This window comes from the organism of the source record quoted next, unplaced genomic scaffold (assembly GCF_019419815.1).
Source record: "Pyrus x bretschneideri cultivar Hongxiangsu unplaced genomic scaffold, Pyrus_bretschneideri_v1 Contig63, whole genome shotgun sequence".
NCBI classification, from domain to species: domain Eukaryota; kingdom Viridiplantae; phylum Streptophyta; class Magnoliopsida; order Rosales; family Rosaceae; genus Pyrus; species Pyrus x bretschneideri.
The window spans coordinates 217,185-238,649 of record NW_025999802.1 but is presented as its reverse complement, the minus strand read 5'-3'; the positions used below and the strand labels follow the sequence as shown (position 1 = coordinate 238,649).

Here is a 21,465-nt window from a genome sequence, read left to right as displayed (position 1 = left end):
TACGCAAACCAGATTTGGATCGTTTTTCCAGGAACAGGATATACTCCTGAGTAAATTATACGAATAGTTGAAATTTGATCCAACGGTTATAATTATTATAATTTTTAAAAGAATCTTCATTTGTAATTATTAGATCAAATTTCAACGCTCTGGGTATTTTGCTTAGGAGGCTTAACCTCTTAAACTCAGGACGGAATCCGGTTCCCTTTTTCCTCTTGGACTTCCAATTTTGAATCTAACTTGTGCATGACTGTGGCTCATGTTGCCATAGTTTTATACTTTAAATGCAATTTTTTTTCATCTAGTAAAAGCAATATTTGGAATATGCAACTTTTTTTTTTTTCTAAGTATGTTACAGGTTCCTAATTATATACTAAGGTCTTTTCAATAAAAAATTTCACTCATACTATTATTTCGACATGTTTTTTACTTTAATTTATTGAACTCGAATTTACTTTCTTCTGTTGGGTTTTCAAAAGTATATTAACTTTAGTTTAAGCGTAATAAACCAATGATGACTGAACCTTTTAAAAATGTGCTAACTTAAAGTGAAAAGGGCTTATCAAATTAAATATAGTGCAGGCGAACCTTGATCACATTAGCTAGAGAGAATGTACTTCTATTTTGAGAAAGATTTTGAAATACTGGACCCTCAAACAAAGTTTATCAAATTGAATGTAGTGCAAACATGACCTTAATTATATTGGCTATAGCAAATGTATTCCTTTTATGAACGCTAGTTTGAATCTCAATTTCAATAGGGCAATCCAGCCATTGCATCATGGATAGAAAAATGGATAAAATCTAACGGGTCAATTGCTTATTTTAAAAAATAAATTATGTAGTTAATCTCTTAAGAAGTAGTCACTCATAAGAAACAATTTAGCAATTTCACTAAATTAAATATACACGGTTAAATATGACATGTAGTCGAGGGCACATTGCAATTTCCACCAAATTAGTTTTTTATTTTATTTTATTTTTATTAAAAGAAAAAAGGTAACAGGTCCAGATCCTTCTGGAGGCTTCCACAATCCTAACCAGTCACAAGCATTGATAGGGCCATGGGCATTCTCCTGCGAATAATTATGAAATAAGGAATTTAGACGTGCGGCTGAGAGTGATCGACCAACAATAACAATGTCGTACTTGCTACCGCACCTGCATTCAGGGTGGGCCGTCGACCAGGCCATTCTTGCCGAGGAAGAGCGTGTCGTCATCATCCGATTCGGCCATGACTGGGACGACAATTGCATGCAGGTAATTCTTTCCCTTTTCCCTTTCCATTAATTAATTCAATTGCTTGATTCATATTTCGTAGCCTTGATTCCTTTTCTTATACTAGCGATGCTTGGCGGAGGAGATTTGAATTCGGAACCTCGGATGACGAGGTTGGATACTCTTAACCAATTGAGCTACGAGTCATGGAAAGACTCGATTTCTTGTTTGTTTTGATGTTAATGCTTTCATTCGCATCAATATTATCATCTCAGGTTCACACGATTGCTGTTTTCTTATCTTTAATATTAATTCATTAATTCTTGAACGAAAAACTTATTGGAAGAGAGGCAAAACAGTTGCAGAGCCAAATCCAAGATGCTTGGACCCTGGACTAGCGGGTTATTCCGGTTCCGGTCATACGGGTTCAGTCCGTTTCCTTTCTCAAGTTTTAATCTGGACCCTTCGTTTCATCCAACGGTTCTAAAATGTTTTTCGTAAAAGCAACGATGCCCCACCGACTACATGTTGGTATAAGTTGGTTGGGGCGCGTAGCATCCTTTCTTCTTCTTTCTTAAAAAATTGTCAACTATTTTGATTGGGAGAGGGTGAGAGGGAGAGGGTCGACGGAAAACGATGTCGTATCTGCTGCCGCACCTCCACTCAGGATGGGCCGTCGATCAGGCCATCCTCGCCGAGGAGGAGCGTCTCGTTCTCATCCGATTCGGCCACGATTGGGATGAGACCTGTATGCAGGTTCGAATTCCTTTTTCGCAGCTTTCGTTAACCCTAAATCCTCAATTCTTTTAATTTTTAATTTTAATTTTAATTTTATTTTTTATGGTTCTTATTTTTTATTCAAAATTGATTCGATTACATGGTAAAATCCTATTATTTTGGAGAGAGACGATGATTCTTAAGCAACCGAGTAGGTGTGGCTGACTTTTGCTAGGGTTTTATTTCGTATATGCATATAGTAATTATATCCTTTGAAATTCTTTGGTGTATGTAAACCTTTCGTATTTGCAGTATGCTTGAAGATTTGAGTTGCTTAGACTAATTTAGTAAAATTTTACCCAAGTATGAAGCAGTTTTGAAATTCCACTAATCTCGTATATTGATATATTCCATACTGATTCCCGAGCAAGCCAAATTATCAACTAATATCGTAAATGTTCGATCTTGTAAACCGTTTTCAGTGTTCTATGAAATTCTCTCTGTTTTTGTTTGGCTGTTCAGTGTTCACTGTGGTGACGGGCAACGATTTATTTTCATACGGATCATTTCTTTATTGTGATGAAAAATTTTAAGTTAGATGGACCGTGTTCATGAAAAGTAGTCCGAATTATAATGATCTTTTCACCATGTATTATGTATATGAAGCCTCTTTTCTGATCCTTGTTTCATTTATCAACTCTCTTTTTTCAGTAGATTGGATATATTTATTAACCCTAATTTGAAAGCTGCCGGTTAACTTGCGGTTGGTTATCATGTCCGGTTTATTAGATGGATGAGGTGCTGGCTTCGGTTGCTGAGACATTAAAAAACTTTGCTGTGATTTACCTTGTGGACATCACAGAGGTTCCTGATTTCAACACGATGTATGAGCTGTACGATCCATCGACAGTGATGTTCTTTTTCAGAAACAAGCACATTATGATTGATCTTGGCACGGGGAACAACAATAAGATCAACTGGGCTCTCAAGGACAAGCAAGAGTTCATTGACATTGTTGAGACAGTGTACCGTGGGGCAAGGAAGGGACGCGGTCTGGTCATTGCTCCCAAGGACTACTCCACCAAGTACCGCTACTAAGCCCTGCAGACATGTAATTCATTTCGGGGAATATCTTGTAATTTGAAATTGGTTGGAGTTGCATTGAACCTTTGAAATGTGTAACCCGGCTAACGGACATCTTATTTTCTTTACGTTGTGGCATTAATGAAAGTGCTTTATGGACTTGGGAAGAAGATGATGGGTCTAATAAGTTATTTTTAAGATTGAGAGGTTGTAGGCAACGCGTTACATAGATCATCAAATAGCAAATACATTTGCGTCAAGCATTTGACTAGTCCTTGGATTGTTGATGCTTGAAATTTAGTCTGATCGACTTACCTATGTCAGGTCACGTAATCCTGCTCCTTACTGGAACGAAAGAAAAAAAGAAAATTGTATAAGCTTTTCTTAGCTTCTTTTGATGAAATCAAAATAACAAGAATTTAAGCAGCTTCGAATGAAGAAAAATAAATTATTCAATCCACTGTAATGTAATTAGCTATCTAAATACGAACTTGGAGAAATTGTACAGAATGAAATTTGGTCGGTTGGTCTAAGACTACGAGTTGTAATCTTTGACGACGGGTTTGGGTGTAAACCAAACCTGTTTACGTTGTGGTTCAACGACGTCTGGTGCCCGTGCGTCGCCACTGCCGAGAAGGCGGTACGGCTTTTTCCTGCTCGAATAATAATATTTGACTCGTGTCTCTTTAGCTACGTTATAAACACAAATCTGGCGGACAACTTCTTCGCCATCATAGTACATGCAGTTTCCACCTCCACCTCTCAGGCTCAACAACTCGGAGATTGATGAGTTGGTTAGCTTTGACATAGAACTCGAGGTGTTTCCTCCATCTCCTACAAAGATCACCTCGTCCTTGAGATCATGACTACCGCTTACCTTTACCCATTCAGCTTGACGAGTTTGAACACCAAACTTCAACTTCAACATCAGATATATATCTTCCACTTCACTCCACCAGAAGAGCATAATGTCACCTTTGGTGGACCTGAACAAGTACGCTCTCGCATCTTCCATTTCACCAGGAATGTCGTGGGGAACTCTTACAAATAATGTCTTTCCCCTGTACTCATTTTTGGAGGAGATAACCTCTTGGGGATCGAAAACCACTAGATAACTGATATCTTCCTGCACCATTGCGTACAACTTCCCATCATTGTGGAATAGAAGATCGCCACATTTTCGGTGGTACCATCTCTGGCAAGTCCATTTCTCATCAGTTGGCCTGCCAAAGAGCAAAGCATTCCTGCCTGCTGGAATTGCTGCCACAATGCAACTATTAGTATTATTAGGATCAGTATCGGGAACTGAAGAGGCCACTATCTTTTCTAAGAATGAATCCTTGGGTGAGATGAAAGGCGATTAAGATGGCAGCATAACATGATCACCTGTCATTGGATTGAACAAGTAGAGCCTGACCTTGGCACTCTCACCGCCCCTAGCCCGGCAAGGCCTGTGCCATGTGCGGTCCGCAACCATTAGCCACTCATCCACAGAGCCCAAGCACTGGATCCCCCGATAGTGTTTGATACAGAAATGCTTCCTGAGCATGTGTTTGTGATCATCTGGTGTTGGTGCCGGAAATGGTGCGAACTTGTACATTCTCTTATCACTTGGGCTGTAGATTCTACAATTGACATCTCGTGACCCTGGACAAAAATCAGATTCCATTACCCATGGAATTTTCTGGCTGCTGCTGTTGCTTCTTGTTCTTAATTCTTTTAAAGATTTTGATGCTGCACTGCTCCAAGATCCACAAACAGCACCCATCCTTACTGAATCTGCAACGCTGCTTAGCCGCTTCACTATATCTTCAATTAATTCCCTTGGAAGATAGTCGGACCACCTGTTGTCGACGTTGTCACCACTATCACTATTGCTGCTGCTACTGTTTGTGATTATCGATGGTCCCATGTACCTTCACAGGTATGTTGAAAATATGACTGCAGCAAGTAGTAGTGTTGCATTAATAACACTAACAAATTGATCTGTCTTATTCATAATTTCATAATAATCATCACAACTAATATATACCATTACCATTTTTATAGAATGTTTGGAAGTTTTTCAAAATAAAAAGATTCTGGAGCGATCCTATTACTATCGGCAGAGTTTTCAGGCTAAGCAAGTACAACTGATAAATATTCGAAATGACGTGATATTTTGTTAAAACGACATCCCACATGCAGAAAACCAAAAAAGTAATGATTGGAGTTGGCTAATAGTATAAAGTTTCAGACGAACCAATGAGGCAACGATCACAGGTCTTGACTAAAAATCAAAACTTTAAGTTAAATACCAACCAAAAAAGTAAACCCATTTAGCAGATTAACACAGAGGTACTGACCAAAAAGCTGGAAAAATAGTAGAACAAGAAAATGAGAAGGGCACCTGTGGGGAGTTGGGTGAAGGGGTGGCGGCGAAGTCTGTGGAAGTTGCAGGGAAATTGGGATTGTGTTATTCTGGCAAAGGGAGTTGGTCGCGATTGAGACGATGTGATTAGGGTTTCGGCCTCTATTTTTTGTTTTTGTTTTGGGCAAATTTAATTAGGTTTTTTCCCTTTTTATTAGAGTCCAATTCAAAACCAAGAACACAAGTAGGTATTCATGATTTCGTTGAGGTTGAGGAGGGGTTGTTCATGGTTTGATGAAAGCGTATAGTTAATTTTTGCCTATATATTAAACAGAAAGACTGATTGCCACTAAGATATTGACGAACTGGTAATTCCTCACTTCATGTGGTAAAGAAATATACATATATATATATGTATATATATGGATATATATAATGTGTGTAGCTAATGACCTTGTTGATGAAGGTAGAAAATCAAACAAAGGTATATTAAAGTTGCCTTGTTGATGACCACAAGTTAAACAAGAAATACCATCCTTAATTACAAATGAAAAGGTTCCATGTTCTGTAAGTATAGCTAGCTATATATTACGAATGTTATTCAATCTGGATGAAGAGATTGTAGCAGCATGAAATTGTTGGAGAAACAAATCGTAGCATCTTCATCCTCCTCCTCGTCACAATCGTCAGTGTTAGTTGGATGACATTCTTCGACGACAGGAGCAGGATCAGTACTTGTATAGTCTTTGACGACAGTTTTGGGTGTAAACCAAACCGTCCGATGTGGTTTAAGGGCGCCTGGTCCACGCCGGGTAGGAGGATACTTGACTAGTGTCCCTTGGGCTACGTTGTAAACACAAATATTGCGAACATCTACCTCGCTAGGAAAATAGATGCAGTTTACACCTCCCAATCCTAGAAACTCGTCCGAGTTTGGTGAGTAGTTGTCCAGCTTGGACCTAGGAACCGAGGTGTTTACTCCGCCACCTACAAAGATTACCTCGTCCTTGAGATAGTGACTGCCGTTCATCTTTACCCATTCTGGTGAACCATTTGCATCGTCAAACTTCAACTTCAACACTATAAATGTATAAGGCTCATCCCGCCAAAAGAACATGATATCACCTTTGGAGGAACTGAACAAGGACGCTGTCGAAGAATGCATTTCATGAGGAATAAGATCGGGCACTGTTACATCTAATGTCTTGCCCTCGAATATAGTGCTTTGATCAGAATCTGCAAGCACCTCTTAGGGATCAAAAACAACCACACGGCGAATATCTTCCATCTCTAATGCATACAACTTGCCATCATCATGGAATTGAATTTCACAAATTCTTTTATCGTTCAACTGGCATGTCCATTTCTCATCAGTTGGCCTGTAAAACAACAGCATACGTCTGTCTGCTGCAATTGCTGCCACAATGCATGCATTGTTACTAGTATTCTTGGGAACTTGCGGTTGGGGTTGGGGTTGGGCCTGGGCTTGGCAGCCTAACATGATCACCTGTCATTAGGCGGAACAAGTAGAGCCTCACCTTGGCACTCTCAAGGTTGGTAGTCCTGCAGGTTTTGTGCCATACGCAGTCCGAAATCATCAGCCAATCCTCCACAGACCCCAAGCACCGGATTACCCGGTAGTTTACAACATGCTTACTAATAGGGGCGTCGTCATCTTTTGGACCAACTGGTGCAGGAAATAGTGCAAACCTGTTGAGGTTGTTGTAGATTTTGTTTTCACTTGGATTGTACATACTACACATCACCTTTGTTGAATATGGAGAGGAATGAGATTCTATCACCCATGGAATTAGAATTTTGGGAACAGATTCCAATTCCTGGCTGCTGTTTCTTGTTCTTGTTAATTGTTTTGAACAGTTTGATGCTGCAATGCTCCAAGATCGACACGCAGCCCCCATTCTTACTCTGTCTTTAAGGCTTAGCCGCTTCGCTATCTCTTCAATTAAATCCTTTAGAAGATGTTCCCACCACTTGTACATGATCATACTGTCTCCACAGCTTTTACTTTTACTTTTCCTATTGCTATCATTATTGGTATCGATATCAGTATGGCTGTTATGAGCCTTGAAAGGATGTGCACTCGAATTCGACATTGCATTCTGAACCTGTGTAGCGGAAACACCACCTAGGGCTGAACTGCCCACACTGTCACGATCACTTGGATTATATTTGGGGTTTAAAAAGTTGAACGCATATGCTTCTTCATTTTATCCCGAGTCTCAATCTTATATTCTCCTCGTCGTGAACCAGCCCTTAGTATTGGTCGATCGTTGTTGAATATCTCGCGTATGGATGCTTACTTATATAGAGCTAGAACCTAAGGGGATACGCATATCACAAGCTGATTAGAAATCCTTATATACTTTTCTAAATTACGTCCAAATAGAATAGGAAACCTCTTTTGCCCATAACAAAAGGGACATTGTTCAAGGATCAACATGTTTGTGCCCCAAATTTATTACAATCTAGGCCTTCAGATGCTATGTTAATTAATTGGCAGGGAAATTCCTTGTTTTTGCACACAAAGTAGTGTCATGGAAATAAAAATGGAAGGTACTGCAAGATTTGGCTTGGAGGTCAAGACTTCTAGAGATATCAACGGTTAAAGCACGTGAACAATAAAAACATATAACTTCCTATTAGATTTCAACAGATTCCAGAAACGGGATTCTACGTACAACTTCTTCCTTTTATGTGATTCTACTTTGCAGATCAAAGAAAAAGGGAGAAACAAAACTACATTAGACAAAGAAATCCCATACAGAATTTATAACAATCCTACGTATTAATTAAATTAATTATATATATAACAATGTAATTGTCACTTTTTTTTATGATTAACTACTGTAAGTTTGATTTATGAATCCTCCTAACTTTTCTTGCTCTGAAAGGCATCTGCAATTCCTACAATGATTGTGCCAATGATGTACCAAGTAATGGCAACCAATAGGATCTGTAACCAAGAACTGTTAACTATCTCCAGCGCAAAAGAGCCACCTATATGCTCCTTTATCCCTCCTCCATTACTGACAGCCGCCCTGTCTCCACCTTGTAAACCTACAACTGCAGCCATCAATGTTGCTGGCACCATCGGAGCCAACCATCTAATGGGGTTGGGACTCCTTTGTGCTACTTGTGATCTATAACCATTATCACCGACAGCATTATTATTTGTTGGCTTCCATTCGTCTAATGATGAGGCTGAAACCTGTTGTTGATGAGTTGGAGTTGTTGTTTTGGGTTGATGAGGCTGATGCTGCTGCTGCTGCAGGAAGAGCATTGGTTAATGGCATCCAATAGTAGTCCTCCTCGTTACTTGACGAACTACTCTGGAGGGGCCTTGTGGTCTGATGATTTCTTGCCTGTTTCCTAGCAGCAGCTGCATCTCGGAGCTTGCCAATATTTGGCTGATCCTTGGATTTACCAGCCATTAATAGGAGAGGAGTAGTGGATTTATCACCTGCTGCATTTGAATAGGAGGAATAGGGTGTTTTCCAATACAACCAGTTGGAGATTGATCTGATGGCTTGAATAGCTGATAGTCTTGCTTCACTTTGTAGGTCTGTTGACGACTTAGAAGCTTTATCTTTTGCATCCTGGAATGTGTTCTGAAACTTTTTGACATCAACAAAGATGTTGGCCACGCGCTCGCCTGCTGCATTCCCCATTCCTATTCTTACACTGCCTCGTGGCTGCTTTGACATTAGAAACTCTAGAGCTGCTAGGTTTTCCCTCTCCACAATCCTATGATATATGTTAAATTAGTTCAAGTGATTAATCCTATACTATGTAGGTACTAATTGAACAGTTAGTCAGAGATTCATTCACGGTTAGCATAACAGCGTCCGGATTAATTTATACTTATATGTAAATGCAAGGGGCAAATTAATGAAATGAGAAAACACTTACGAGATGCAATCGACAGGACAAGCCTGGATGGCCTCTTGGATTTTGGATTCAGGGTCAGCCCACTGTCCTACAACCCTGGCTCTTCCATAAACTGATTCTATCGCAAATGTTTTCTCAGCGCATAATGCGCATTTTAAGCATCCAACGCACTTCACTTCATCCACGAAAACCGCCCTTTCTTCGCTCTCTGAACCAAACCATGCCGAGTATATTGGCTTCCCTGTGTATCCTCGAAGCTGTGCGATTTTCGATTGCTCCTGCAGGCAGTTCATTGGTCAATTTTGTTATATCATAATTAAACAAGGGAGTCGTTCAGTTGATTAATTATACAATGGTGAGTAAATTAAATAAGTACCTTGTCATAAGCAGAACGTAAATTAGGATCAGAGAGAAGAGCATATGCTTCGTTGAGGATGATGGCCATGTCATGTCCTGCTGGACCTGCGATGTCCGGATGGCAGCGCTTCTGCAGATTGCGATAGGCTGTTTTTATCTGTGAGCGGTCGCAACTGCTGTCGATCCCCATGAGATCGTACAGATCAAAATCTGTGATATTACAAGTTGAACTGCTAGCATTTTCTTTACTTGTATTATTAGAAGCAGAACAACAAACAACCACGCTCCTCGGCCTTCCCCTGGCGGCCCTGCATCTGGTAATTGTTATGACATTTGACGAAGTAGTAGCTGATCTGGATCTGATTGGGGAGGTACTTCTGGTTATAGCGTTTGTAGCGGTAGCAGCAGGATAGAGAGGAAGAAGAGGAAGAGTCAGAGATGCTGCTGCCGGCATTTCTTCTGTTCCGGTGTTAATTGTTTCTACGTTGCTAATAAGCACACGTCTGAGAGACGACAGATAAGAAGAGGAGAGGAGGAGGAGACTTGTAGATGTAGTATACTTGTATTACTTGCATAGTATACGAGGGAGTGACGACGATGATTGAGGAGCCTCCAAGTCCAAGATATTTGGGTAGAGAAGCAACCAAAGCCAAGCCATGACAAGGATGTGAGATATTTTGTTGAGCATTGTCTTGTAGACTAGAAAAAAGGCCAGCTGTAAAAAAAAGAGAAAAAAGCAAGTTGCCCCCATGCAGGATCGAACTACAGACCTTCAGTTTACAAGACTGACGCTCTACCACTGAGCTATAGGGGCTACTCGACAATAACGTTGTCCAACTTACTGAATTATAGGCAAATAAAGTAAACAATATAAAATTGCAGAGCCGCAGAGTTGGGAGCGAACAAACACGGAAGTCTCTGGAGTGTAGAGAGAGTGTTTAGAGAATCAATCGAGAGAGAGATGGAGAAGGAGAAGGCGGTGAGCGTGAACGTGAGAGCGGAGATGGAGAAGCTGAGCCCTGAGCAGTTGAAGGCCGTCAAAGAACAAACCGATTTGGAAGTCAATCTTCTCCAGGACTCACTCAACAACATCCGCACTGCCACCGCCCGCCTCGAGATCGCCACCTCCGCCCTCCACGACCTCTCCCTCCGCCCTCAGGGAAAGAAGATGCTCGTCCCTCTTACGGCGTCGCTTTATGTCCCCGGCACCCTCCACGACGCCCACCAAGTCCTGGTCGACGTTGGCACCGGCTACTTCATCGAGAAAACCATGCCTCAGGCCAAAGATTACTGCGAACGTAAGATCAGCTTGCTCAAATCTAATTTTGACCAACTTGTCGAGGTATGTTCAACTTTTCATTTGTTATTATTATTATTAACATGTAATCTTGCAAAAAGTTATATTTCACAATTGAGTAGTTTCCATTGATTTTGATAGTGCTAGGGTTTGGGACTTATTCTGTTACGCATTGTGGACTCATGTACTAAATTGAATTAGGAGCTTAATTGGTAGGAACAGTTTAGCTTTCAAATTTTGTTTGTGTGATTTGATTGTGGATGCTTCGTTTCACTTGTAGTTTAGTTGAATAGCTCTTGTAGGAGGAAAGATGTTACTTTTGTTGGTTGAGGAATGAATCGAATAAGGCGGAGTATCAAAGGAGAAGTGATTTGTGCATTCTGCACACCTCCTGTTTGTTTCTAGCCTGAATAAGTCAATGATGATTGATAGAAAAACATTTAGGGTTTGTATAGAAAGAGAAAACGCTTGTGCGGGAATCGTTTCCCTAAAGTATAAAAGTCCTTTGGTTGCAAACTTCTTCAACTTTGATTGTTAGTTTGCTGGTGATGATCCTTGTTCTGCGTTTTGTATTGCTCTTAGCACCCATTTAGAAAGAAATCATGAATTCAATGCTATGTGCAGGTTGCTTCTAAAAAGAAAAGCATTGCAGATGAAGCCGGGTCAGTTTTGCAAGCCAAAGTGAAGCAGTTGGCTGCTACGACGTCGCAGGGGTAGATAATGTGTTTGTTATGATGTTGAAATGTAGTGGATTTTGAGTGTGAACGAGTGTTTGTTTTCTTGCCCTTTTAGATTTCCAGGATGGATTTCCCATCCGGCATTTAATCAAGTGATCCTTTGTGAATCTGAGAAACACGATGCTGTTGTGTAGCAGGACGGAACTACTTGATAGTTGATTGTTTCAAATTTTATCATATTTCAGCTGTTGGGGTTAACTTCAAGGGTGAAAAGTGCCATTGTTTGTCTTCTTTTTGTTTGGAGGAAACCTTATAATTTAAACATTCAGCTTGTTAAAAGCATCAGGTTTCACACCTGCACTCCCTGTGATGTGTGAAAGAATACGCTGATTCGCAGCCTCAACGAATCATGATGCTGACTGCTGAGTTCACTAGTATTATGATTTATGCCTACAAAAGTCAAGTAAAATTTTGGTACTTCTTGAGAGGGAGGGGACATCATGTACTCGATTTGCTATGCATCAATCATTTAATGAGAAGAAACGAGAGGCCCAAATGGGCTATTCGTAAGCTCTAGCTATAACTAGTCGATAATAATTTCGTTTTTTAGTTTTCGCTCTTTTTCTTTTCCTTAAAACTAAAATCTTATTTGACAATTACGTTTAGTTTTCATAAAAATAAAAACTGAAAATCACTTTCTTGAGTTTTTTCTGTTTTTGAAAACTAAAAATGAAAGTAAGTTACTAAACAAGTTTTCCGTTTTCAAAAAAATGAAAGTTGAAGCAAAAAGCTAAAAACTGAAAATGAAATGATTATTAAACGATTCTTAAACTATGCTCTTTTTCCAATGCCCCTCCTACATTTTGAAAACTATAAAATCTGGAGGTTGGAATTGATAATTAAGCTAAACCACCCAAAAGAAGTTCAAAATATTGTCGATTGTCTAAAAGAAGTATTCTTGTGAATGAAGTTATTTGCACTTCAAAAAATCATTATACTCTAATCCCTAGTGAAAATATAAAGAAGATGGTGCTATTCACACTCTTTTTACTTTCCAAACCCTCTTGTTAATTCTTGTTCATTTATTTTTTTCAATATCTTTGTTCTGAATGTCAAATATTGAAAATGATATGTAAGAAATAAAAATGAGTATGTTGATAGCAAAATGTATAAAGAATTCGTGAGCAATCACTTTTTTAGAATGCCAGTTTTTCTAATGATAGATCCCTTCTTGATTATAACCAACTATACCGGAAAAATTAGCACCAATTGTACTAGGGCCTTTCAACGAAAGAGAAACTACAAGGACTTGAATGAAATTTGGCTCAAACTAGGTGGACCAGGACGTAATTTGAGTGAGGACAGACTGCACCAGGCCTTGACGAAAAGAAAAACCCTATATGAATATGAACGAAGCTTCTTCCTTGATCTTGAACTGGATTTGGTAAGCTCGCTCACCCACAACCGCAAAGAGAACACCCCTGCAAGCGCATACGGATTAGTACCTCTCAGTATCAATCATCATCATCAGGTAATCTTTCTATATCACAGTTTTCGTTCTTTTTTGTGGTAATTGAATTGGAAATAATCAGAAGGTTAATGTATTCCAAATAACCCTCCTTTTGTTTTTAAGATTGTATGCGTTTCTGTTTTGTCAAATTTCATGTGTTAAATTAGATCTCAGGTTCGATGCTTTTTGCGAAGTTGCGAGTCGTGATTTGTTTGTCATGAAATTGAAATTAGAAATCAGAAAATTGGATTATTGAAATTTGATTGATTTTGTGTTTTAATTTCATGTAATTGTGTTGTCAGATTTGATTGTTTTGTTCAAAATCTGCGCGTATGGTTTCATAGTTGATATTCATTAAGATGTTTAGCATATCAGAATCCTGGTGATTTCCTTGAAATGTGAACTATTCTCGACCTTCTTAATCTTGTTTTGTGCAGGATATGTGCTTGTTGAAGCATATTTGGCGTGATGTCGAGAGACTATTTTTGGCTTCAACTGCATATAATGGTTTTTCTGTGCCATGTCTGAAGTAACCATAGATTCTATTTATTTCTTCGTTACAGCTCTTGGACAAAGATTGCTGCAACTTCATTGGGGCAGTTATTCCTCTTAGGTCTAATTACAGTAAACCAGATCCAAAAGTCGATTCACACTATTGTAGCAAACATGGCACAACTCTTCAGTTACACGGCCTGCAGACAGTTGTCTCAGATGTTCCTGGCAGTAATATTTTTTCACGGTTCTGAATACATTTTAGCCGTTGCCATTCACGGGAAATCAAACGTTACTCTTAAGTCACTTCTGATCAGCAAAAACTATCTTCTTGCGATGGTTTTTTCCTTGGTGGAATACTGTGTTGAAATTATTTTGTTCCCTGGTCTCAAGGAACACTGGTGGGTCAGCAACTTAGGCCTTGCAATGGTCATAATAGGCGAAATCATACGGAAGATGGCAATAATTACAGCTGGTAAGTCCTTTACACATCTTATAAGGACTCATTCCTCAGAGCATCACAGATTGATTACGAATGGAGTTTATAGAGTTGTTCGTCATCCTGGTTACTGTGGTTTCTTCATATGGTCGTTGGGTACTCAAATAATGCTCTGTAATCCTGTATCAACAATTGCATTTGCACTTGTAGTGTGGCGCTTCTTTGCACAAAGAATTCCGTATGAAGAGTATTTCTTGAGGCAGTTTTTTGGGCCGCAGTACGAGGAATATGGCCAACGGATTCCTTCGGGCGTGCCTTTTGTAAAGTGAAGATCGAATTCCATGAGATTTTGTGGGCAGGGTTACTTGATCAAGAATAGTGTTGTGTTGTTGAACTGGTAATGGGTTGCAAGGGAGACCGAATTACTTCATCGCCTACTACAGCTTAGTTGTTGCTTGGAGGTTTGGAGCGGATCATATTCAGTGAAACCGTTGTTGAGATTGATAGAATGCATCCATCCCCGATTCCTGTTGTGCGATTTGTTTACAGAATGTATCAACCAATTTAGAAGGCTTAAATTCAGAGGAAACGGAAAATTACTGACTCTAGCTATTTGTGTACTTTTCACAGATCATGCTTGATGGATGTGTTCAAGTTAGGTTTATATATCTAGTTGCTTTTGTATAGCATTGGTTTGAACATCAGTTTTTAAGCTAATCAGGCTTTGGAGATTAATAAGAGTGGGGATTACATATAAGAACATCTGTTAGTATTTTTTTTATAATTGAGTTCACCGACGCAATGACGTCCAGTATTAATAATATAAGAACATATGTTAGTGTCTTTTTTTTTATTTTTTTTTATTTAGAACTAACGATATTATCTACATAAGATGAGGGGCTGGGCCGCTAGGCTAAGTTCTACAATAAGCTGATAATAATGTGGTTTAAATTTGCATTTGACGAGATTCCAACATAATACCTCTTACTTACAAATAAAGAAAATACTATTAAATTGTAACACTAAATGGCGACATCCGTTAAATTTTTAACACATTTTTATATTATTGACGTGAGACATTATATGACCGCCGTCCGTAACTTGCAAGTCCTCGTTAAGGGCACCCCAATACCCCTTAATTAAAAAAAAAAAAAAAAAGCCACAATAAATCACGTGGGCCAACTCAGGCACCTTTAGGTAAGTTATCACTTGAGCACTCTCATCGCACATGGCCCAAGTTGAAGTCCAAGCCCAAATGAGAAATTAAAAATAAAAGCGACAGAAGAGAGCAGAGATCAGCATTCAGCAACGTCTCCATTGTCCGCCAAAGGCTTCTTCTTTAGGTGAGGCACCGACCACCAAATCATCTCCTCCTCCTCCCTTCATCTTTTAATTTTATCTTTAATTATTAAATTCATGCTTTGATATCGACAATGAATCTACGTATTAAGTTGTCTGAAAAGGTTGATGAGATGGGTTTCATCTGTTTTGTGGTATCATTATTTTAAGCGTAAGAATCTGTTCATGTTTAGTTTAAATCAGTGATGCTTAATTGCTTTTATAAACTTGGTGATTCTGCTGTATATGTGAATCGGGTGGCGTAAATTTCTCTTCATTTCATGCAATTGTGGCAGCAATTTAGTGTGTGTTCCTGATGCATGCTCTTCCGCCCCCCCCCCCCTTTTTCTTTTTTCTGTTCCTGAGCGATTAGGGGGTGATTTACAAACCCAGGATGATGTTATACAATTCCAGTCTACCTTGAATCGGGTTTGGTTGATAACTTGATATTCAATTTCTTAAACATCTATCTGAATAAATAATTCTGCAACCTTTTTCTCCCTGTGTGTTTCTGTCTGCCTGTGAGAGAAATTTCATAAATTTTGTAGGAATACGCATACGTTTTTCTTTCTGTTCGTTTGCAGTAATGTTCCGTTCTTTGTCTTCTTAAGGTCGAAATATCAAGAAGGAAATTCTTCTTTGTATATAAAAGATTTAACTAAAGAGAAAAGATATTGCATCAGTTACTCAATTCACACTAGGTCTTGTTTTTCGGACTGCCAAACATTGCAGTTTTGGAACTTTCATTTCTGACAGTCCATACACTTAAAATAGCAATTTATACACAGTGGTTGTTTTGGTAATGGGCACTTTATAAGTAAAGTTATTTAAATATTTGGTAACCATGTAAAATTCTCGTACTCTCCCTCTTGCTAATGGCTTCTGTTTATGGCCCTTTACTTCCATACTTACTCTCTCTTGTTTGATTAATCAGTTGAATTAAGTACGTCAAGGTGCAGTCTGGCTACCCCTGCTTGATAGTAAAATCTGTTTCATACCTGAGTAGTAAGAAGTTAGGGTGTTGCAATTAATGGCAAACCGGCCCCAGTCGCTTTCATTAAATGTTCCATTCGGAGGTCCAAGCGTTTCAGCACCAAGTGTTGCTGGAGCTCAAGCAAACAAAGATCGTAAAATGGCATCAGCAGAGCACTTGGTGCTTGACCTTAGTAATCCTGATCTTCGAGAAAACGCACTTCTTGAACTTTCAAAGGTAACTTTTGCAAATTTTGATTGGTCACTTCCTATATTAAGAATGAAGCATTGCATCTGAGGCTTGTAATTTTGGATGTAACTGACTATTATTTATGTAATTTCGTTGTTTTCTTCTCATTTTAGTAACTAACAAGAGGAAGAAAAGTTAATTTGTTTCCTGTAGTGAGAGACTGGATTCGGAAACTTGACAGTTGCATCATTATAAGTGGGCATTCAAGATTTTACCATTTTCTTTATTAAATACGACCCATAAACGACTTGGAGCATCTTGATTGATGCATTGCTATATGCTTTACATGTTATATGTTTATGATCACAGGGAAGCTTGCGTAGGTTTTTACAGCAGATTTTATAGTTGAATATTTGTGCCTGTGACTTTTCCTTAGGTGGTTATGCAGTTTATATTACAACACTGATATGCTGCCCTATAAACTCTGTGTGCCCTTGGTTTCATTTTTTAGAACAAGGAATTATTTCAAGATTTGGCTCCTTTCGTGTGGAATTCTTTTGGTACTATTGCTGCACTCATCCAGGTATTTTTGTTTCTTTCTGTTTATACTTTTAGAAGAGAGAATTATTTCAAGATTTGGCTCCTTTATTGTGGAATTCTTTTGGTACTATTGCTGCACTTTTACAGGTATGTTGTATTGTTGTTTAAGTTGGTAGCTTGGGATAAGTCCCACATGTTTTACATCTGATGTATGCTTGTCATATATTTATTGTCCATCTCATTTTTCAACTTGGTTGAACGAAGTTCGTAGTAGTTTTCACTCGTTGCTGACTCTCTTTGTTGCTTTTCTTTACCTATTCTGATCACAACTGTTGACTGTTGAACTGTTTAATGTTTACATTTCTCTAAATTTAGAGTGAGATTTTCATATGTTAAGGTTTTTTGACATTCCATTTTTGATGGATACATATTGGGGCTATTCCCTGATGTTGGTTTCTTTTTTATTTGCAGGAGATAGTTTCAATATACCCTGTCCTATCACCACCAAATCTGACTCCGGCACAATCCAATCGAGTTTGCAATGCTCTTGCTCTTCTCCAGGTCACATGATTTCCATGTTTCAAGTATCAAATTTCTGTTATATACGTATGTTAGTTCTTTTTATATATGCTTATGATTTTGTAATTCATCCATATGAGAAGCACCTTCTGACTCCCCTTTTATGGTTTCTTTTAAACTAACATAGGGACTGAATTTTAAGCTTGAGTAAATGAATTATGTACAAGGCCCATTTCTACAATAAAAAAAATGAAAAGCCCATATTTATGTCAATCAAAATCAGACAGTAGTCGTTGTTATCTTTTGAAATCTGGATTTGATGATTATGCTACTAGTTTTCATTTCTTTACCATGGATATTGCTTAGATTCAAAGATCAATTCTGTGTTTCTCAGTAACTGATCTTCGAGTCTTCATTTCTCACTTTAATTCTATTAATATTGTGTTACGTTTTGTATTTTCTTGCAGTGTGTAGCTTCACACCCAGATACAAGAATGTTGTTCCTTAATGGTAATTTGTCCTTTTATCTTTTATAGTGTGTAAAGTTATCCTACCTGTTGTAGACTTGTAGTATGATGCTATATAGCTTATATTTCTGGTTTGGTTTTGTTTAAATAAAGCTATATTTCCTTTAAGGCTCAAATGTATTCAACCGTATCAAGACAATCAATTCTGCATTGTCCAATTATTTATTAATGTATGCCATGAAACATTAACTGTTATTTTCTCTATGACATCTCCATTATAATGTTTTCGCAAGCTAAAAATGGAAGTTCTTAATTCTTATGTTCTTGAAGTTTATTTTTTCTTTCAAAAAGCTCATGTCTACGTAGAAAACATCAACATATTAAAAAGTTTAATTTATTCTCATGAAACATGGATATGGATATGCAGTGTAAGACAGCATAACACTGATTAAGATAATTCTAACCTAGATATAATATGGTACTGGACACATATATTTGTTTAAAAGTTGAATTTGTAGTGGCAATCATCTTGATGCATTGATTTCAGGTTGAACATTAACTCCCTTGTTTTCTCTTGTAGTTTTGTTGTAAGAGTTTACCCTCTGATTATGTTATGCTTACTTGTTATAAGGTTTCTTGACATGGTATTAGCTATTAGGTACTTAATCGCTGACTTAGCCCCCAAATATTTAGGGAGGTGTCAAGTCCATTCACTTGCATTTCTTTGTCTTTGTTTTCGATTTCTTTTGGGAAATAATGTCTTTCCCCTTGTCTTTGGGTGCTTAAGTATGCATTTCATGATTAAGTTGTTGTGTTTTATCATGCTCTTTTTCATGTAACTCTCCTTGTGTGTACTGCTTAAGAATAGGAATATTTCTGCGGATGCTAATAATTGCAATAACTTATTCACCTCTAAATTATTCTTCCCGTTCAACTTTTCTCTGTTGCAGCTCATATACCTTTATATCTGTATCCTTTCTCAATACAACAAGCAAGGCAAGACCATTTGAGTACTTAAGGCTTACTAGTTTAGGAGTCATTGGTGCCCTGGTGAAGGTACTTTTTATGGGATAACTTCTCTTGACCATTTCCTTTGTTTGTGCTATAACCTTGAGTTCTAATGAATCTTTAATTCAGGCAAGGGAATATCTGAGTCCCTGTCATACTATTGTTGCACCCACATTCTCCACCCCTCCTCTTGCACAGAGGCATGCTTAGATACAGGAAATTGATATTTGCTCTAATTTTTATTCACCAGCCTCTTATGATCATATTGTTTTTATATTGTTCTTTTTCCAGGTTGATGATACAGAAGTTATTAGTTTCCTTCTATCAACAGAAATAATTCCACTGTGCCTTCGCACTATGGAATTGGGCAGTGAACTCTCAAAAACAGTTGAGTGTCCTGATTATTTCATTAAAGTTTCTCTTTAGAATGCTTTCTATCTGACACCTAATTTTTTGTAGAAGAACTATATTCCTAAAGTATGTCATTTTACTTTTAGAAGGCCCCTCTTTCTGATGCACGGGGATGGTGTAAAAGTTCTTAGTTATCTGACGAAGGATCTTGTTATGGCAGGTTGCCACATTTATAGTTCAAAAGATTTTGTTGGATGATATGGGCTTGGACTATATTTGTACTACAGCAGAGCGGTTTTTTGCCGTAGGTCGAGTTTTGGGGACCATGGTTGCAGCACTGGCTGATCAGCCCTCCTCACGCCTTTTGAAACACATCATCCGATGCTATCTTCGATTGTCAGATAATCCAAGGTTTGGTTATGCTATCTTCGATATAATTATTTGATTCTTTTCCACAGCTTTGGCTTTTTCTCTTTCATTGGATTGGGTTCATATTTTCATTAGTACCCTAAATTTGTTGTTTGGTCTTTTATTGTGCAGGGCTTGTGATGCTTTAAGAAGTTGCCTTCCAGATGTGTTACGAGATGCTAGCTTTAACAATTTCCTTTGTGTAAGTATCTCTGCTGTTTATTCGTGTTGCTTCCTCATAAAATAGTTTTTTGGATAGGGACAATAATCCTGGGATTCATAATCCCTAGCATGAGCTTTATTGGTAATAGTGTCCCGTTTGTGGTGTTTAGTGTCCTTAATTTCGCCGCCTGCTAGCCTCTGAATTTATGGTTTCAAACTAGCTTAATTCCGCCGCCTACTAGCCCCTGAATTTATGGTTTCAAACTAGCTAGGCTGTTTGTTAATTTTGCTATGTCTGCTTTTGTTGATTTCATTTTGTTTCTTGTATTATGCATGCATACAGGAAGATCCAACTACTAGGAGGTGGCTGCAACAACTGCTGCAGAACGTTGGAGTGAGCCGGATTCCTGCACTGCAGGCTGGGGGAGGATTTGATCACATGATGGTGAATTGAATGGAGAAGCGTACGTTCTTTTGAAGACCGGCACCTGTTGTATTGATGGAGATGTTGAGAGCAGAGACGTTGTTCTATTAACTTATAAATGTTCATCTTATTCTTCTTGTTGCTAAATGACATGAACATAACTAGTTTTTCTTTCCTTGTAGTTAGTTCTCTATCTTCTGAAGATATATTTACCGGGGCGGAAGATTGAGCTGTCTTTTATACATACATACATACATATATATATATATATATAAATGGTTATAGGTTGTTTTGGAGTATTTATTTTGTTTTTAGGGTTTTGATGTAGATTCTACATAGCTCTGTTGTTATAGTTAAATTATGAAATTTCCATACTTTTGTTGCCTGTGCCTGTGCCTGTCCGCACTCAGCTTGTGATGTTCTGCCTTCCCTTCCCCTCCCCTCCCCCTCTTATGAGCCCACCAAACCAAAATAGCGTGTGTTGTAACGGTCCTACCTCTTGCCAATTCAACGGGGGACCTAGCTCTAAAACATTTACTAATAATTACGTGCGTAACCTGTAGACGTTTGTTAAGCTAGTTGACCTCGACTTGCACCCAAGTTGGGATTTTTCTATATGTAAATTAGAGTAGTTTAGACTATATGTAAATTGAACGTGTGCAACTTGTCTTGGAAAGCAGGGTAGGTGCGTGTTTTGTTCTTCTGGCTTGGGATCTGTCGAGCTAGCTGATGTTTATGGAGGCTGGAAAACTTTGTAGCACGTCTCTTTTCATAGTTGATAATTCACACGGAAAGCTTTCTAGCAACTCTATTATTTATTGTTATAAGTCGAGTCGAGCTTAAGTTAGCGTCTTTAATTATTGAAGGGCATATGATATGTCAGACTGATAGGTCACACCCCACCCCTACCCCTACCTTTCCATCTTTATTTATTTATTTTTCTCCATTGGCCGATCCATCCATCCATCCATTCACTTTATATCTGCTTATGCTAATTGAGAACTACAAACACATGCATTGTTTAATATCAATCCTAC

General features: G+C 38.4%; 4 protein-coding genes, 1 non-coding gene and 1 pseudogene across 8 annotated transcripts; 4 read left to right on the top strand and 2 right to left on the bottom strand.

Annotated features, from left to right (window-relative positions):
* The first annotated feature begins 1,830 nt into the window (after window positions 1-1,830).
* Window positions 1,831-3,188, top strand: LOC125471998 (thioredoxin-like protein YLS8). Of its 2 annotated transcripts, none has more exons than XM_048573018.1 (2): window positions 1,831-1,974; window positions 2,725-3,188. In XM_048573018.1, the coding sequence occupies exons 1-2, from the start codon at window positions 1,855-1,857 to the stop codon at window positions 3,031-3,033; spliced, it is 429 nt and encodes a 142-aa protein (XP_048428975.1). In that variant the 5' UTR covers window positions 1,831-1,854; the 3' UTR covers window positions 3,034-3,188. The 2 variants fall into 2 exon arrangements, with proteins under 2 accessions (XP_048428975.1, XP_048428976.1); XM_048573019.1 differs by having other exon boundaries at window positions 1,857-1,974; window positions 2,647-3,188.
* A 4,986-nt stretch (window positions 3,189-8,174) lies between these two features.
* LOC125471997 (chaperone protein dnaJ C76, chloroplastic-like) lies at window positions 8,175-10,245 on the bottom strand. The gene is given in 4 exon segments (XM_048573017.1): window positions 8,175-8,598; window positions 8,600-9,133; window positions 9,299-9,555; window positions 9,654-10,245. Coding segments are annotated over 4 exon segments (1,566 nt in total). The 5' UTR covers window positions 10,089-10,245; the 3' UTR covers window positions 8,175-8,258.
* Window positions 10,246-10,376: 131 nt separating this feature from the next.
* TRNAT-UGU lies at window positions 10,377-10,448 on the bottom strand. The gene has a single exon. It is a non-coding gene; the product is annotated as a tRNA-Thr (tRNA).
* A 127-nt stretch (window positions 10,449-10,575) lies between these two features.
* On the top strand, window positions 10,576-11,872 carry LOC103943225 (probable prefoldin subunit 5). The gene is made up of 2 exons (XM_009353467.2): window positions 10,576-10,976; window positions 11,556-11,872. Exons 1-2 carry the CDS (start codon window positions 10,596-10,598, stop codon window positions 11,646-11,648), a joined length of 474 nt encoding a protein of 157 aa, XP_009351742.2. The 5' UTR covers window positions 10,576-10,595; the 3' UTR covers window positions 11,649-11,872.
* Window positions 11,873-12,785: 913 nt separating this feature from the next.
* Window positions 12,786-14,734, top strand: LOC125471996 (protein-S-isoprenylcysteine O-methyltransferase A-like). 3 transcript variants are annotated; one of them, XM_048573016.1, is made up of 2 exons: window positions 12,786-13,139; window positions 13,556-13,778. In XM_048573016.1, the coding sequence occupies exons 1-2, from the start codon at window positions 12,810-12,812 to the stop codon at window positions 13,649-13,651; spliced, it is 426 nt and encodes a 141-aa protein (XP_048428973.1). In that variant the 5' UTR covers window positions 12,786-12,809; the 3' UTR covers window positions 13,652-13,778. The 3 variants fall into 3 exon arrangements, with proteins under 3 accessions (XP_048428973.1, XP_048428972.1, XP_048428971.1); XM_048573015.1 differs by having other exon boundaries at window positions 12,870-13,139; window positions 13,682-14,734; XM_048573014.1 differs by having other exon boundaries at window positions 12,871-13,134; window positions 13,680-14,734.
* Window positions 14,735-15,239: 505 nt separating this feature from the next.
* Window positions 15,240-20,727, top strand: LOC125471995 (annotated as a pseudogene).
* The last annotated feature ends 738 nt before the right edge of the window (window positions 20,728-21,465 follow it).